General features: G+C 35.0%; 1 protein-coding gene across 1 annotated transcript; it reads right to left on the bottom strand.

The window, feature by feature from the left end:
* Positions 1 to 6,533: 6,533 nt before the first annotated feature.
* LOC137403693 (uncharacterized) lies at positions 6,534 to 10,510 on the bottom strand. Its single transcript, XM_068089700.1, has 2 exons — positions 10,066 to 10,510; positions 6,534 to 6,952 (listed from the first exon to the last, which is right to left on the bottom strand). The coding sequence occupies exons 1-2, from the start codon at positions 10,476 to 10,478 to the stop codon at positions 6,763 to 6,765; spliced, it is 603 nt and encodes a 200-aa protein (XP_067945801.1). The 5' UTR covers positions 10,479 to 10,510; the 3' UTR covers positions 6,534 to 6,762.
* Positions 10,511 to 17,769: the final 7,259 nt, after the last annotated feature.

Here is a 17,769-nt window from a genome sequence, read left to right as displayed (position 1 = left end):
GAACAGACAAATGGAAAGATGGACAAACAGACAAGGCCTTTTTTATAGTATAGATTTATTTTTACTTGGTTTTCTAAGATGTTATTTATTGTGTAGGTTGTTTTTATGTTGGTTGGCTTCATATTGTGTTGGTTGTTCTACTTTCATTTAGGCAGCGGGTGAAATGCATGCTTGATATAGTTTTTAGGTGTTTTACACACTATAGCAGCGTACAGCCTTAGCAAATAGATTTTCTTTCATCAACATGAAAACAGAAGGTAAAACAAACCATAAAAAGGCACCAATTTCATCACCCAAACTATGAATTCAAGCCAACGAGTTTTTAAGTAAAAGCAAACGATTGTGTTGCGTTTATGGATTGTTTAATAAATTACGTTTACGATGGATCACAGTCTTTTGAACATGCACTTGGTAGAAAGTTTGAAGTCACGTTTGTCAATTCTAGACCCTTGATATGTGGAAAGATGTAAGCGTAGAACCTATTAATCTTTTAACTGTATGCATTCAGCTTTACCTTACAGGAAGATTTATGTCTGTAATAAAATCAAGCAGTTATTGTGCGATGGAATTGGGTGGAATAATCTGAACAGGAGCGCTATGGAAGTATGAATGTTCTATTATAATAATAATAATATTATAGTAATAATCTCTTTGTACATTAACGCTGAGTTACGAAAAACTAAAACACTTTGACTCATATTAGTTTTTGAGAAAATCGGATCGATTGGTAAGAAGAAATCCTCGCTATGCAGCGAGGATTTCTTCACTGTTAAAGCCCTTCTGATTTGCAACCTCTGTTTACATCTAGTTGGGGGTTTGTCAAAGACCAGTATTTGGTTTTGGTTGACACCAATGTTTGTTGGGTGCTCTATAGAACAGTTGTATCCAGGCAGGTTGTATCATAATGCATAATAAGTATGCGCACAATTATTCCTACAAGTGAAGAGTGGTTGAGTTGCGCAGTTGGTAGTACACTTGGCTGGGAATCTGAATACTTGGGTTTGATTTCAGTGAGGTGCAATCCTTGTTTGTGGTGCTCTTAGCTTAGCTTTGAACAGATGGACACGGCTATTATTATAGTAAAGGTTATAGTAAATACTAAACAAAAAGGATGCGCATAGAAGAAGAGAAAAAGAGACGTAAAAGGAGGGACAGCGGAGAAACAAAGAGGGAAGATAAAAAGGAGGTAGATGAAGTTTGCTTTCGGACTGCTTACACCTAGGAGTCCGCAATTACCTACACTTATGGGGTTCGCAATTATTCCCTACAGTTATGGGGTATGCGATTGGCTACACCTAAGGGCTCTACGATTGGCTGCATATAAGTCATTTGGATTCCACTCGCATACCCCTTCTCATTTTAGGAAAAATACAACACTCTTAACTTTTATTAAAATGCAATATTGTATATGATAGCCAAGATGAGTAGGTTTTGCTGACAGTAGGTATGTGTAAGAATGGTGATACTTCATTTTATTAATCTTTGGTTTTTTAGGCTATGATAACAGAACCCTTGCGTAATAACAAACCCTTTTGGCTTACACTAAAAATATTCCTATAAATTCAATCGCAGGTCGTTAATAGAGTGAACATCATTTAGAGAATAACTCCAAGTTTATAGATACCCATAGGATTAACCATATGCTAATCGTGTATTCCGTTTTACTTGAAACATTTTTCCTTTCTTACTCCTTACAATACAAGTAGGATTCTCAAAATGCTTTAAGAGATGTAGATAAAGGGAAGAAGAGAGTGAGGAAAAAGAGGGAAAAAGGGAAAGACCGAAAAAGGAAAAAAAAGAGAGAATGAGAGAAAGGAGAAGATGAGGAAAAAGAGAAAAACAGAAAAATAGGAGAAAAAAAACAGGAAGAGCAAGAAGAAAAAATGATATAAATGGCAAAACAAAATGAGTTTTGCTGACATACCAAGACCTGACGAGGCCTTGGTAGGTCAGCAGAAACTCCTTACTACAATCAGCTTAAGTGCAAGTATCGACATAAAAGCATTAATATGTTCTGTTTATTTTAGTAATGTCATATTCCAAAGCTATTTTTGCATAAAATCAATACTATGTTACTTTGTACTGTGGCATTACTAATTAAAGTGTGCCCTGTGATGCAACCACTTTTGGTTACATATAACCAAACTAACAACAAACGCATTTCAGATATCGTCGTAGCCAGCTCTGCTACTCATAATGCATCAAATATTCATCAGCTATGATTTGATAACTATGAATTTGACATGAGAGTTTGTTTGTTTGTTTTATTTCACATTAAATCATGACATAACAAAATTATAAAAAAAAGTAACGTGCAATGTGGGCCCATATGCGCAGTAGCATGACTATTGGAGGCGCAAAGCCCGAGTTAACAGATGGGATTGATTGTCAATGAAAAAAAACATGGTTGTTTAAGCAATAGAAATCAGAACAAATTTATCCCTGCAGAGAGTCCAGCGAGTACTGCTTTAAAGCAACTCTAAAACCATCATGACTACCAATTTTTTTTAGCCAAATTGGCAAGGAATTCTATGCTGATGACACATATGTCAGGAAAAACATCATAAAATTGGGTTACATATGATTGAGAAATGATGATGGATGATTTCATTGGTTAAATCTTCCTAATTGCATTGATTAGTATAAATAACACAGCTGCATTCACCATAACTGCTAGCGTACATCCGTGTATGGAGTAAGTTGTTCACATGTTAATGACAGTTCTAATACTAGATGAAGGGTCACTCACCATATATTTGAAAAGATTCAATCAGAATGTATAGCTATTTTTCTATCATTTGAGAGTTTGTTTGCCGTTTTAGGCGATCTGACTATCTGGATGTTTTAAGATTAAAATCAACAAAACTTGATCACAGGGAAATGCTCAGAAGAGTCTTTTACCTGTTGTTTTATTTTCATATTTGTACATATAAATTCAAAGAACATCAATAAACTTAAATGCCAAAGAACACCAGTGAGTTTATATGCTGGTGTTCTTTGAACTTTAAAAATCTTCACATAAAAATTTATAGAAAATCCCCCGAAAATCACTGAAAATCTCAGGTATCCCTTTAAATATAGTTTTCACTAACAACTATTGGTGCTGAAAAAATGTATTATTTGTACATAACATGATATCTGAACAGCATAATTTTAGCAAATGGTGAAACAAAAGGCCAAAAATTTTTTGGTGGACATATCATTTAGCAAGATTTTAGTAAGGCAACTCTGAAAAAAGTGGATTAAACATAATATATTTTTTTGCAGAGCAGACAAAAAATTTCATAAATCTTAACATAACTGTATACTGACACTAAATATCTAAAACTTAGATACCAGCTTAGCAGTCTTTAAAAAAATGTTAGACATCATATATTTGAAATTACTTTGTACGTAATAGTATTTCCTCAAATTTTACAAAATACAACAAGATTCTATATGTAGGAGTTTGACTGAAGGTCCTTGAAAAGACATGCCAATTTTCAATGAAAAAATGCCTCTAGCTATGCCATTAGCTAATAGATTGCCTCCTAAACTATTCCAGGGGTTCAAAGAGTTTTATAGGCCTTTACAAAGGTTCGAGACAAAAAATTTATGCTCACAATTCTACCCAGAAACCCATTAAAATTCATTCTCTTCTTTCTTTTGAAATCACATCATGTGATCATTTTTGAAAAGGTGAATCGCCAAAAATTTTTGGCGAAAATCTTTGACTAGCTCTAAAATCCTTTCAGCTAGTCAAAGATTTGTATGCACTTTTGGTCTTTTGAGGTCACATTATGTGATCCATCTTCGACAAGCTAAGTGGCTCAGCTTGTCGAATACTTCTACATACTTTTGTTCTTTCAAGCCGGTTTCATGTACCCCGCCTTGAAATGGCCTTCAGCCTCTCCAAGTCGTCGTTATGAAAAGCAGCCAAACGGGCAAAAAGCTGTTTAACTCTTTGAGGCTTTATTTTGGTCATCTGAACAGAGTTTAGAAACCGAAGAGGGTTCTAGACCCATAACAGATGCTTAAAGCATGAGGGCAAAGTTTTGAGTCATTCAATGTTTAGTAAACTATTTTACTTATCCTTGAAAAGTAGCAATGTTTTCATCTTTTAATAAGTTTATCAATTTTTACTGTAATCTCTTTTACTGTAACAGAAGCCTTTCGTTTGTCTGTCCAAAGCCACAGTTGGAGGTTAAAAAAATAATCATTCCATACAGGGTTCAAACACGCAACACTCAGCTTTGTAGATCAAAACTGTAACACTTGCACCAATCAAGCATCTTCACATGAAGTACAAAATGGTGCAGATAGTTAATATCTGTATGTTATCGGCACATATGAGATCTCACATTGGACTGGCCAGATCACTGGTTTATTATAATGTAACAGTTCCCTTTTTTGTAAAATCTATGATAAGCTGTTTCTTGACACTGTGGTTAGGTATTCTTTCTCTAACAATAATTTAATTTGAATTATAGCTGATTTCTTTCACTAATCATATGTCCAATGATACATTTCAAGTTTGCATTGTTAGTCATTTGTAATTGTTCATATAAATTTCAAATGCATATTTGAGCTGATTCTATGTCGAAAAATTTACCAACATGCAACATTCAAACATTTCATTTCTTTCGCTTTTGGAACTGGTTCATTAGGAAATTTAAAAAATGGTAAGTGTTAATTTTTTTAAATGTGCTCATGTCATGGAAACATATATGCAAAAGCTGTGGCAGATGTGCTAGGCTTAAACTCATTGAGGACCACCCACAATGAAATTAGTATATTGGTACACGTGTATGAGCATGACGAGTTTGGGAGAATGAGTACCTTAATCTTTTGGTTCAACTGAGTTTGAGTATTGACTTTGATTTGTGAATTTGAAGACAACAAGCTATTCAGCTTTGGCCATTGCAATTTTTTTTACAGAGAAAAAGACGATCATAGAGGGAAATAAAAAAACATTTTAACTGAGCTAGGAAGCAGATGGGTTGTTGATTTGGTGCGATGATGCGACTGAATGTCAGAGATGCATTTATGAAAAACTTCAGTTTTATAAACATTAGAAACTGATTAACTGGATTTTTCAGTTTCAATTCCAGACTACTATATAGTTTGTTGTATGATTGTATTATGCCATGTATAATTGGAGACCTGGCTGTGTGATGCAATCCTTTGAAGATCGATATACTGATGTCAGCTTAGTTGACTGCGAGCAGAGACTTTGCAAGGTTTTAAGAGCATTTGTTGTGCAAACGATGGCTATGTAATCTTGGCTAGACATGTCTTAGTTCAGTGGTAGAGGAACTTTGACAATTGGAGAAACACCCAGTTGCAGGGAGCGGCTAAGAGTTGAATGCCATTTGTGTCACCACCGGTGGCCTTATTAGGGATTGAACACCAACCAGTTGTTTGCAGGACAGGTGTTCTAGACCATGACACCACAGCATTCTGATACACGCAATTATTTTATTTTTGTTATATTTTGTTCTCAGCACAAAAAGTTTTAACAGATTAGACTAGACGAGGTAGTTAATAGTATCAAATTTAGGCCTAATTAAGTTTTATACACCGTGTTTTATACACTGTGCATAGGTCAATGACCTCTCATTCATTGCTGAGGTTGTCATAAGGTTTTTATAGAAGTTTTCACTCTCCTTAATCAATCTAAACCGAGTTCTATAGGCGGAAAGACAGAATGTGACAAGTGGCAATGTTTTATGCTATTATCAGTGACAAATCATTTTAGCCATTAAATATGTACTTGCATAGAACCTTAGGAGATTTTATCAAAAGGTATTGGTATGAAAATGTATTATTCACGATGGTTTTAATGCTTGAGGTGATCTGACCAGAATGTTTCAAAACTAAAATCAACACAAGCTGATCACGGTTAGAACACTCAAAAGACAAATATTTGCGAAATGATATCACTATTTGTTATCGTTGCTATAGTTGATATCAGCTCTTATGTTCAAGTTGCAGTATTACAAGTCTCTATTCTGTCAGTCTCTTGCAACCATAGATGTCATAATCACACTTTCGCTTGTTCTGAGCACTCTAACCGCGGTCAAGTTTGTCAAATTTAGTCTTGAAACATCTTGGCGGTTAGATCATTTCAAACATCCAAAGCAATCACAAGTGATAAAAAATACCAATACGTTCTGATAAGATTACTTAAATCTTTTGTGTAGGTTAATCTTGAATCAACTTGAAGCAATATAGTTATAAACAGGGATATTTATTCTCTTTCAAATTTCAACAGAGAGTCTCTTTAAATTTTTGAGGGTTTTGTTTATATGGTTTTTTTAAAGAATGCTTGAAGCACCAAATTCTAAAAAAACAATAGCTATTAGAACGTTTTAACTTTTACAATATGTTTATTTTCAAACAACTAAATGTTAGAAGAAATCAACTACCCCTTTCATGCAGGACTCATTTTCAAACTCTTCAAACCTGAAGAGGAAATGCAAAACCAAAAGTTCAACTTGTGTGTTTCGACTAGAATTTTGCTTAAGTAAATTGTACAAAATTTAAAACAATGATTAGGTAAGAAAGAGAGCATTTTATTTTGTAGGCATCAAATGATGAAAGAATAAAAATGGGCGCAATACTTTATTACAAATACTTCTCACCTTGAATATGGCATATTAGAACATTTAAATAGCGAATCAAAAAAATAGAGTGGGAAGTTGGCCATTTACACAGCAAGCAGACACTGGTAAAATCTGAAACAATCACCGAGGTCCCAACAGCAAGTCAATGAGTTGGTTACTAAAGTGGTGTAGTAGGAGAAGTCGTTGATGAGGAGGATGATGCTGAAACGGTCGAGTCTGTAGAGGATGTGGAGGAAGAACTTTCAGTTGTGGAATCAGTTCCAACAGATGAGGAAGATTGGGTGGACGAAGAAGACAAATCCGCATCAGCATCAGCATCAGCATTAGCACCCGCACCGACATCATCCCTGTGGCACAAGAAAAACAATTTAGAACTATAAATATAATTACTCACTTCCTATATAATAGTTATTTACAACTCTACAAAGGAAAGTAAAATTGGGGCAGACAGACTGAGATGCAAAGATGTAGCCAAGTGTAACATGAAGTTGAGGTAACTAGACACAAACAGATAGTACGAGAAGGCAACAAACAGAGTTGCATAAAAATCTGTGATAAAGCCGAAACCAAAAGACAGTCAGACATTGTTGAAACAACCGACTACAAGATAGAGACTGGCTAAAAATAACTTGACAGTTTGTTTGCATGCTGCAATTTAACAAAAAATCTCCTCAAACTAGACAGTTTGGTTTGTGGCATCTTTGAATTGGTCCCTTATATTCCCTTTGACTTTTCTGGCTTTTAGCCGACCTTTGCCGACTTTAGCCGACTTTTGCTGGTTGAGTTGATTAACATTTGAACAAGTTAACCTACCTATATGTACTTAGTTTATGGTTGAGATTCTCATACATATTATTTTTCCTCGTTGTTTTCATCATCCTGTTTTCTGTTCTTTGTATTAATGTAATGATAGACTGACATTTTCAAAAATAGGTTATTTACATATATATAGTCAAGGAAGGATTGTAGAGTCAAGGAAGTTGTTGAGCCTAGTTAATCTCAATTGACGTCCATTGTTGTTACATCGTCGTCTCTCTTCGAATCTCTCATAAACGAAGCTCTTATATTATGAAGAAGCGTGGTACAATGACTCTAGTCGTCTCATGATTATTAAAACTGACATCTTATACAAAATGCTTCAATCATATTTTTTCTCTTGTACCCTTTAGGGTACAAGAGAGAAAATATGGTTGAAACATTTGAAAATAGCGGAATGAGGAAATGGCGGGAAAAATAGAGAAAAGGAAAGAATGAGAAAAGGAAGAGAAGAAAAAGGAAAAGAGGAAAACAGAAAACAAGGAGAAATATGGAATATAAAATTTAATCATATGCAAATTAATTCAAGAAGTATTTGTTACTAGGTAATGCAGGTGCCTAAAAAGCTCTCAGCGGGAAAATTCTCAAACGTTGAACAATGCCACCATACGTTATCTTGATTTGCCGATAGGTTAACTGCAAACTCAAAAATGTTTACCATGTGTTGAAACAAGTTTGTGATTGCTAAAGTAGAAGTAAGTACCGCACCACAATTCTAAATCACCTTAAGAGTCTATTTACTATAATAACTTAACAAGTGGCTGTGTTTGGCAGCTTTTAAAATTATAAATATAAAGTTTTACATTATATAGGTTTAAATTTGCTTAAAAGAGAAAAAGTGAAGACAATGGTGTCATGGTTACTTATATCGCAATCTACATGTATGTGCAATCATTTTCAAGTATCATAAGCTTTAAAATTTGCTGAGTTACAGCAAGGTCCATATAAATTAGTTTTTCAGTAATTATTTAATAAGTTATTGTTTAACAAATAGTTTATTTGAGCTTAAATCATGGAAACTAAGTAAACAGCTAAATAAATCAATTCAGCTTTATACACAAGGTTGTGTTGCTTGTTCCTTAACTTGGAACCTCATGCAACTCCTGCTTGTATAGATGTATTGGCTTCAATACTTGATTCTCCTTTAAATGCAAGTCTTTACATCACTAGCAAACCCTTTAAAAAGCTCTAAATATGAAATCTTAGATTTTGAAGAAATTTTAGAGTCTAAACTTTGGTCATGTTTTGCAAGTTTTACTTAGATCAACTAACCAACTATATATTTCTATTATTCTTATTATTTATATTTAAAGCAACTATTATGTTGTTGTGTTAATACTCAGCTACACCGCTTCTAAAGGTTTCGCAGTTGACCTTTTGATACACACGCCTTCCAGCCAGTTAGAAAACAAGGCATTAACATAAGAACTAATAGATTTGTCCTTTAGAAGCAAACATATTTACTGACATTTTATACATTAATTTATTTTATGAAGAAGGAGCTATGCAAAAACATGAATTTTATTTAACACGAAGAGGTCAGTGCAGATGTGAAGATTAGATTAATAGCGATTAAGTTAGAAAATTATGGCTTGGGCGTGGACTTATCCTAATAGTAATGGCTTTTCTCAGCCACACTGACGGAGGAAATGAGGCCATGATATCTTTGTATTTAAAATATATATCTATTAATCAGCTTTATTTTTAGATGATTATAATCTAAAAACAAAATTTTCCAGCATTAATTTTTTTGCTAAAATTAAACTTTAACAAGTTTTTTTATGTGAGAAAAGATGAATTTCATCAAAATTTTCAATAAATTTTATCAGCAAGTATTGGTTGTTGTATCATTTGTGACTGTTGTTGATGTTTGAGGTGATCTGATGGCCAGAATGTTTCTAGATTAAAATTTATAAAACATTATCACAGTTAAAACGCTCAGATCAAGTGAAAGTGTGATTATGACATTTATAGTTGCAAAGAGACCGATAGAATGGAGACTTGTAATACTGTAATTTGAATATAATATCTTATATCAACTAAAGCAATGATAGCAACTAGTCACGTCATCTCGCATGTCTTTTTCTTCTAAGCATTTCAATTGCAATCAGGTTTTATCGGTTTCAAGTTTGAAAGATTCTGGCAATCGAATCACCTCAAACATAAAAACAAGCGCTAGTGATAGAAAACTATTGATACTTTCTGATGAAATCTACAAAATCTTTGTGTAAGGTAATCTTTAACAAGATTTTGCCAACCAGTCCCATAACCGGGCTATAATACAAAAATTTTGTTTTTATTTTCATGAAAAAACAGTGATTCGGTATTTTCAGAGCTCTTATAAACATTCTAAGTACTATAATTTTTGACTATACTATTTTTTAAAACATTTTTGCTAATCTAGAATACACAAACAATTGTGATTTTAGTTTCAGTCTTAAAGAAACAAGTAAAGTTCTTAAGTAAACAAAGAAAAGACGTCAATATCATTTTGAGATTAAGCACATACAATTAGGCCAGAGTTAAACTGAAGTACATAAGAAGCACAGAGTCTAAATGTGGCAGAAGACATCAGAAGCAGGCTTGATAAACTATGGTATAGCTGCATACAAGTCTATTAATAACAAATGCTTAGCATACGTACTCTGCATTATCCAGAAATCCGTTTAGAAACTCAAATAGTGAAGTGCCTCCAAAGAGTGGACTTCCTCTTTGGCGCCTTCTTGAGCCAAAAAGGCGAGAAAATATGCTAGGTCTTCGATTCCTTCCACCTCTGCCTCTTTCTTGTCTCTCCTCATCTTCTTGATCGTCTTCTTGTCTTCTATTGCCACGTCCTCCTCCTCGTCCTCCTCTTCCTCCGCGTCGATTACCGCCCCTTCGATTACCACCGCGTCCACGAGATCTTCCCCATCCATAGTAACTTCCATAGCTTCTTGCTACTCTGACTTTGCGAGTTTCCAGAGCACTACTACTCTCAGCTGTTTCTGAACAGTTTCCTTCATGTACCAAAAGCGTTAAAACTACACAAAGAAAGGCGGCCGCCACTGATACCCTCATTTTTGCGACTGATAGACGCACGGCCAGTTGGATGAACTTATTCTTTCCGCTTAACCAATGACAGAGCTAGGACTGAGTGTCGCTAATGAGATAAAATTGTTTCACATTATTTATCTTCTGACAACTTTGCAAATATTTAAACTTGATTGATGTCTGGCATACCTTCTCGTGTCAAGAAGGTAACGCTGATGATTGAACAACGTAATGGCCTTTCTAGCCCGTCTCTTCACTCTGTTACAGCTACATTATAAGGCTTAGCCCAGGTAGCGTTATTTATGACTGCTTTGTCATGTGCCTGGTACTTTAACAAGCCTAATATATAGGTGTGAGTCTTTAATAGCATGCTTGTGTAGGGTGGATCTGCTCAAAGATATTCTGAGTTGTTGCCGAGGAAACTCTGGTCTTACCGCTAAACCTCACAACAACAGCACCAGAACTTTTGCATGTTTTACTTTTTAGCTAGATACTCAATGATTATTCATAATATCTGAAACATTTATTCTACATTTATAGAACAAAGCTCGTGACCACTCCTTGAACCGAGCTTTGAACTAGCAAAATCTTACATGCTGTGAGTCACTATTAAATTTTAAGCGAGTGCATCAGTAATTAACAAAGAACTATTATATCTAATAATATGTGTATTATTACATATTATTACCTAACACATTATATGTAATACATATAATGTGTAATATATATTATATATCATATATTATATAATATATAATAACATGTTTAATAAACAATAGATAAAATGACTCTAAGTCACATGGACAATTTTTACTTTGAGAGCCCGTTGAGCAACATTTGAAATGCCTCTTTTGTATTGAAAATGATATGACCTGTCACTATATAATATGTATTCACCACATATAATATATATATTCACTGATAATTTCAATATAACATATATTGAAATTTAATATAATTCAATATAATATATATTCACCATGTAAATATGGTAAGACAAGGCAGATTGATTCCCTCTAGATTACATTCTATTGTATTAATGTAGTGTTGGTGTTTTTACAAGTTTTTGGCAACATAAACAGGTTTTTTACCGGGAATACTTAAAAACTTGGCAAGCGGTTATCAAAAGAAGTTTCTCTTTTGAACGAAACAACTCAAATAATTTCTTTCTCACATGTTATAGTTCACACTTCCAAACAGTCCAGAAGGTTGGGGGGCTCAAGGATTGTCCCAAAAATTATGGTTCGCACTCACGACATCATATGCCCTTCACCCATGCAACGATCTTTACCATAAGAAGAGTCAGGTTTGTCTAAAGACCTGATTATGTTAGAAAAAAGATTGCCTCAAACAGGATTTGAACTCACATCAATCAGCTTGATAGACCATCATCTTATACCTGTGCCAATCAAAAGTTTGCTGCCAGTTTGCTGCCAGTTTGCTGCCAGTTTGCTGCTCTAGATAATAAGTAATGTCTTCCAGCAGAAGAACTTTTGCTGTAAGTGAAATTGCATTTGACTAATTACAGGTATTAAAAGAATCTGCTGTACTGTATTAACAAGGTCACTTGCATGACGATTAACAAGGAAGGATAAATTTTGCTGAGTTCACTTTTCTTTTTTACAAATAATTTGTGAAAAATGTCAGTTCCCACTATATTGCCATATGTAGGAGTTGTCCTCTCGGCAATTATTTGTTGACTATATGCACTGTAAACCAATGGCATTGTCGAGGCAACGCGGTTACATTGAGAAAGATTTCACCTGTTAAACAATCCCGATACTTTGCCAAGCATCCACAACAGCCTGTGCAATGTGTACCACTTCGGCGATGGTGATTGGTTGTCATGGATTGCATCATCTATACTTTCCTTCATGATAGTTGCTGCGGGGTTAGCAGGACCGTATCCTCCTATACTGCAGCTACTGCCATGGCAGTACCATTTTTTGAGGCTCAAAATTTCGGAATTCACGTCATTTTTGCTTGATTTTAACACTTTGGCTGGGGAAATGACCAAAATGTTGTTTACCGGTTGCGTGGGGAAACGGTATTTACGTCGCTTTTAGTAGTCGTTTATAAAGCTGCCGTCTCGTAACGTTAAACATAGGATATGAATGCTAGTAAGTTTTAAATATCATCAACAAGATATTAGTCGATAAATTACGATATGAAACGAATCTCCGAAAGGCGTTGCTTTGTGCTAAAGAAATCGCGCCTCCTTGGAAAAGAATAAAAGCTGGAAATACCAGTCAACATCGGCTCGACTTTCAAATCGGTAAAATAAACTATTACCGTATTTGATTCTCCGATCATAAGTAATTTTTTGGTGTGATTAGAATGCTATAAGTCATGTAAACTTTTTAGACTTATAATATTTGGAATATACAGAAAAAAACGATCGTTATGGTAGCTCGCACGGCAACGTTATAGCCTTGGACTCTACCGAAAGGAATGCTTCCAAGCATTTCATACAGAGACAATTGTACATGATTGTATTTTTTGTAGTAGTTGATATGTAAATGAATGCTTATGTACAAAAGATTTTGTTCATAGAAATAAATTAAGTTTGAGCTATGCATGTAACATGCATAGCTCAAAGTTAAATCTACTACTACTTGCTCAGTATTATAGACTATAGTATAAGTACATTATTTTTAACATGGTGCTCTATTAATTTTACTTTTCAACTCTACAATATTATTTAATTAAATTATTTCATAGGAGACTACTCATCTCCTACACCATTCAGCATTGTACCCGGTGATAATTCTACTTCACGCTTGCTGTGGCCAACCCCTTTAGCAGCTCCCATTTACATTATATTTTTAATAAGCGTTGTTAAAGACAATCACAATAAACAGTTTTATATTTAAAAAACTGGATTATAATGTCAAATTTTCTGTTAGAACATGTGCCCCATCAGGAGCCAAGTGTGCTAGATTTGCACCATTTTGACTAGTTATACTAAAGATTTTCCCGGGGAGAACCCCAGGACCCCCATCACCTCACCCCACCCCGAGAGGGCGCTCGGTACCACTTCAAGGACTCTCCCTGCAGTACCATTTTCAAACAGGTGGATACTGCCATGGGGAATAGTATTTCATCATTTCAGCAACTCCATTGCATAATGAAAATGCTCTTTCGCAGGCTATTCTCTGATGTAAATGCCAGTTTTAAGTAGGAGTTGCCTCATCCAGTTTATTTCTAAGATTCATCGACTATTATCACAATAGAGATTAATTGCACTGCACGGTCTATCACATAATTAGAGAAAATAATCATAAACAATCTATGACTTGGTTTCTGCCAGCTGCTCTCGCATGCCTATTTCTAATTACAAATGTCTGGAGGATTGGTACAGCCTTACCTACCTCTGCAATAAGGAACTTTTGTTTAGTAGAATACTTGAAAAATTCAGTATTACGAGTGGGTCTGTACTACCTGTTCATTTGTCAGCCTGAGAGGCCATGCCTTATGCCAACATGCATCTGCAGGTGCTTTGCTAGCTATTGACTAAACATGTGCACATTTTAGCCAGTTATGAGAAGACTGAGTCTTTAAACAGCCGATAATTTAGTGATTCTATGTTAAAGATTACATCATGCATCATGTCATTTACAGAATGTTTTACAATGCACCAGTTTAGGAGCATTTGTGAATTGGATTTGAATGAGTTGATACAAGATTGGCACAGGTTTTGAGTGTTGATTTACTAAAGAAAATGTCACAAGTTCTTGCTCTGTGAAAAGGTATTTTTTATCATTACCTCTAACCCTGGCTTTGGATGGGCAAACAGATGGACACCGCTTTTACTATAGCAAAAATAGTGCAACCAACATCTTAGATAAATAGCCCGCAATTATTTAAAACAGCCCTTTTTGTTATGTTGTAGATAAGATATAATAAGCATCACTATTTGTCCTACAGCTAAAAATGGCTGAATATCACCTCATGCATACATTCAATCACAGAGCAGAAAGCCGGCTCAGTGGCCTATATCCGCATGCAGATGTTAGCTTCACGTGCCTAAAACTGGCAAAGCTCTCACATTCTTTAGATCTTGAAGCCAATTCAGCAGACATAGCTGTAAAAATTCCAATATGTGACGTCACAGCTGTTCCTCTTTCACAAAAGGTATGATTGATGGTCGCCAAAGCAGATGGCTTGGTCGAACTGCTTCATCATAGGTGTTTTTGTTCCTTCTTTGTCCTCAGACTTTGGAGCTCAGTTTGTGCTTGACAGTTTTAACAATAATAAGAACCGTGCCTGTCCTTAGCCACAGTTGGGTGTTGGAAAAAATATGGTAGCATGCGGGATTTGAACTTGCAACATTCACCTTGCTAGACCAACATTCTAGCATCTGTTCTAATTAACTGCTTTGCGGAGTGATTGTGCAAATAGTCATTACACCTGTATTACTCTGTATATTACACGACCTATAAAAGGCAACTGCCAGGTTACTTGTAAGTATTTATGAGGGAGTTAATAGTCATTGATTTCTAGTGATTTCGACATATTACGAAGCAACTCATTCACTATGTTTCCATGATGCGCAGTGCTTCGGAGTTGTGCTATCTCCGAATCATGGAAACGGCGTCTTCGCACTGAAATCACTGCGCGCTGATCAGCGCGAAGCTAGTGAAAATTCGCAGCAAGGAAACAGCGATTGCGCAGTGGCTGCGCATAGCTCTCATGCTGTGGAGACAGATTCTTCGAGGGCTATAAACTAGTACAAAGGTTATTCCGCTAATCTTGTTTTTTCTATTCTTCCGATCTTCTTTCACCTAAATTTAATTATGGTCCGTATTCACGAGGATGATGAGGTGATTACTTTTTTGGACTTTGTTATCGATGCCAACACTTTTTGAAAAATAGGTGGCAAGTCTTAAATTAACGTTTAAATAATATATTGCTTAAAAATATATTACTTTGTAAAAATTGTGTTAAGGTTTGTAAAACCTTGTGAATGTGTATTGTGAATAAAAGTATAATGACGACAGAAGCATAAAAAGACTGTTTCGGATGTTCGGTATCCGTGATCGATTCTATTTCTCCATCAGGCAATTCGATTTATACAATTTCTTTTCTCTGGCTGATTTGCTGAAAACCTCTGCGCAACATGGAAACGTACAATCCCCTCGACTTCGGAGGGGGCTGCTTCGCAGTACTGCGCTTCATGGAAACATAGTGACTGTCACCTCATGTTACTAGGGGTTGTTTGAGCATTTTTTTTAAGAAAAGTTTTAGGATTGGCGCAAAAAAGCAAATAGTTTAAATTATGATTTAAATAAAAATTAAATTGATTTCATAAATTCAAAAAATTTTGATTTCGTTCTGAAAATAATAATGTTTTAAATAATAATTTTTTTAGGATGACATAAATATTTCTTTTTATTTTTTATGATTTAGTCAAAATTAATGTTCCTCGACAAACAATATTTATTTAAGGGTGTGTATAACAAATCTGTGAACACTCCTCTGTTATGAATTAGCAAGTTTGGTGGAAATAATTGATTTTTTGGTTGTTGTTGTTGGATAGTTTGATGGAAATAATTGACTGCATGTGTAATACAATGCTACAGAAGGACCTTTGAAGTAAATACCTAGGAGTTTGGCTAGTAAGCCTCAAAGCTGGAAAGATTGTGGGGTAGCAACCGTAACTGGTACAGTTTTCTCTCTCTAATCTGATTAACAAATGACATAGCATCAAACTCTTTACTGCAATCAGCTTACGTGCAGGTATCGAAAGAGTATTCTCCACTTTTGGCTTTGGTCATTAAAAAATAAGAAATTGGCTAGGTACCGAAAACGCTGGCGAGTTAGTATTTACATTTCCCATGATCAAAAAAAGTGATCGCACCAAGGAGGAATATGCTTAAAGATGTAGTTGCGTCAAAAATGAAATTAGGACCCATAAAAGGCTAAAACATCAGCTACAATTTGATGCCATTTTTGTCTTTGTAGACCAACCCTGTCCAGAGATATATGCGTTTGAATGAGGCCCTCTTTTAAAAAGCTCACGTTCCAGCGGGTGGCAATTTCGTGACGTCACAAGCTTGTTATCTGAAACGAAACCACAAGCGATAAATATGAGGTCGATTCGTTAGCCAATCATGCGTGCGAAATTTTTATATAGGCCGTAATAAATGTTATCACTCGTAAAACGCGTTGTCTGTGATCTCGAAGATTCTCCTAAATAGATCTCATTACTCCTTACTGATTCAACGCGTTTCAACAATTACTAAGTTATACATAGTTTTAAAATGGCTTCAAGTTCGAGCGACCGCTACTCAGAGTTATCTGAGCAACTTTTAGTAAAAGATTAGAGTAGACAGCCTATGGCCAAAGCTGACAGGCGTCAGCAGCGTTTTGCTGCAGAAGAAGACAGAATGGAGGTAAATTAACTTAGAGTCTTCTATACTTTAGTAAATGTAATATTTTTTATAGTCATAAATACATATACTAATTAATAAAATGATAATTCTTTGCTATCTCCAATCATCGTTTCATAGCTTATCTGCCGTTTTACCTAGCTATAATATTTTTTTCGAATTTTTTTGGTAAATTAGAGTCATGATTACAAATTATTTTCACTCGTAGGAAGTGGGTAAAATCGATTGATCATTGCAAATCTTTAATTTCCAGAACCAAAGCTTCGAATCGTTGGCTTGGCGTACTTGTGCCTTTATTAAATGTTTATTCGTTTTTAAAATTACACTCGCAATCTATTTAACTCCCAATTTGGAAGCTGTCAATAGATACGCTTTAGAATGACATATATTTATTGCATTTTTTTTACTGATTACAGAATGTTTATGTCATCCCACCAGCCGAAGAAGCTTTGTCAGTGTGGAAACTGCCATAAAGTGGAAAGAGAGACTTGAATGCGTGCTGCATAAGCCATGATGTTTTGTTTGAGTTTGTTGCAGTAGATGAATTTGTCTTATTGTATCAGCTAATACTATCTGAGTGGCCACGACTTGATGAATATTTTTAATAAAAGTTTTATGCCGAGATGAAAATATTTTTGCTTGTAAAAATTATATAATAAAATAATATTGTTGAAGATAATGCAAAACATGATTTGCAGAATATTGTAGTGTATCGGATATGGTATATGGGTGTCCGCAGAACTGGAGAATGTGAGTTCAAATCCAGTTTGCAGCAGACTTCTCAATCTTAAAACTCTATCCCTGTCTATATTCTTTTCAAAGAGGTGGCTTGCTTATTTCACTTATCTAGTATTCGGTAAGAATACTACTAGCAAGAAACGAGTACGTAGGTAATAGGCGACATAATGTGGGCGATACAAAGACCG

Source organism: Watersipora subatra, chromosome 9 (genome assembly GCF_963576615.1).
Source record: "Watersipora subatra chromosome 9, tzWatSuba1.1, whole genome shotgun sequence".
Taxonomy (NCBI): domain Eukaryota; kingdom Metazoa; phylum Bryozoa; class Gymnolaemata; order Cheilostomatida; family Watersiporidae; genus Watersipora; species Watersipora subatra.
The sequence above is the reverse complement of the archived record's forward strand: the minus strand, read 5'-3'. Positions and strand labels throughout refer to the sequence as shown.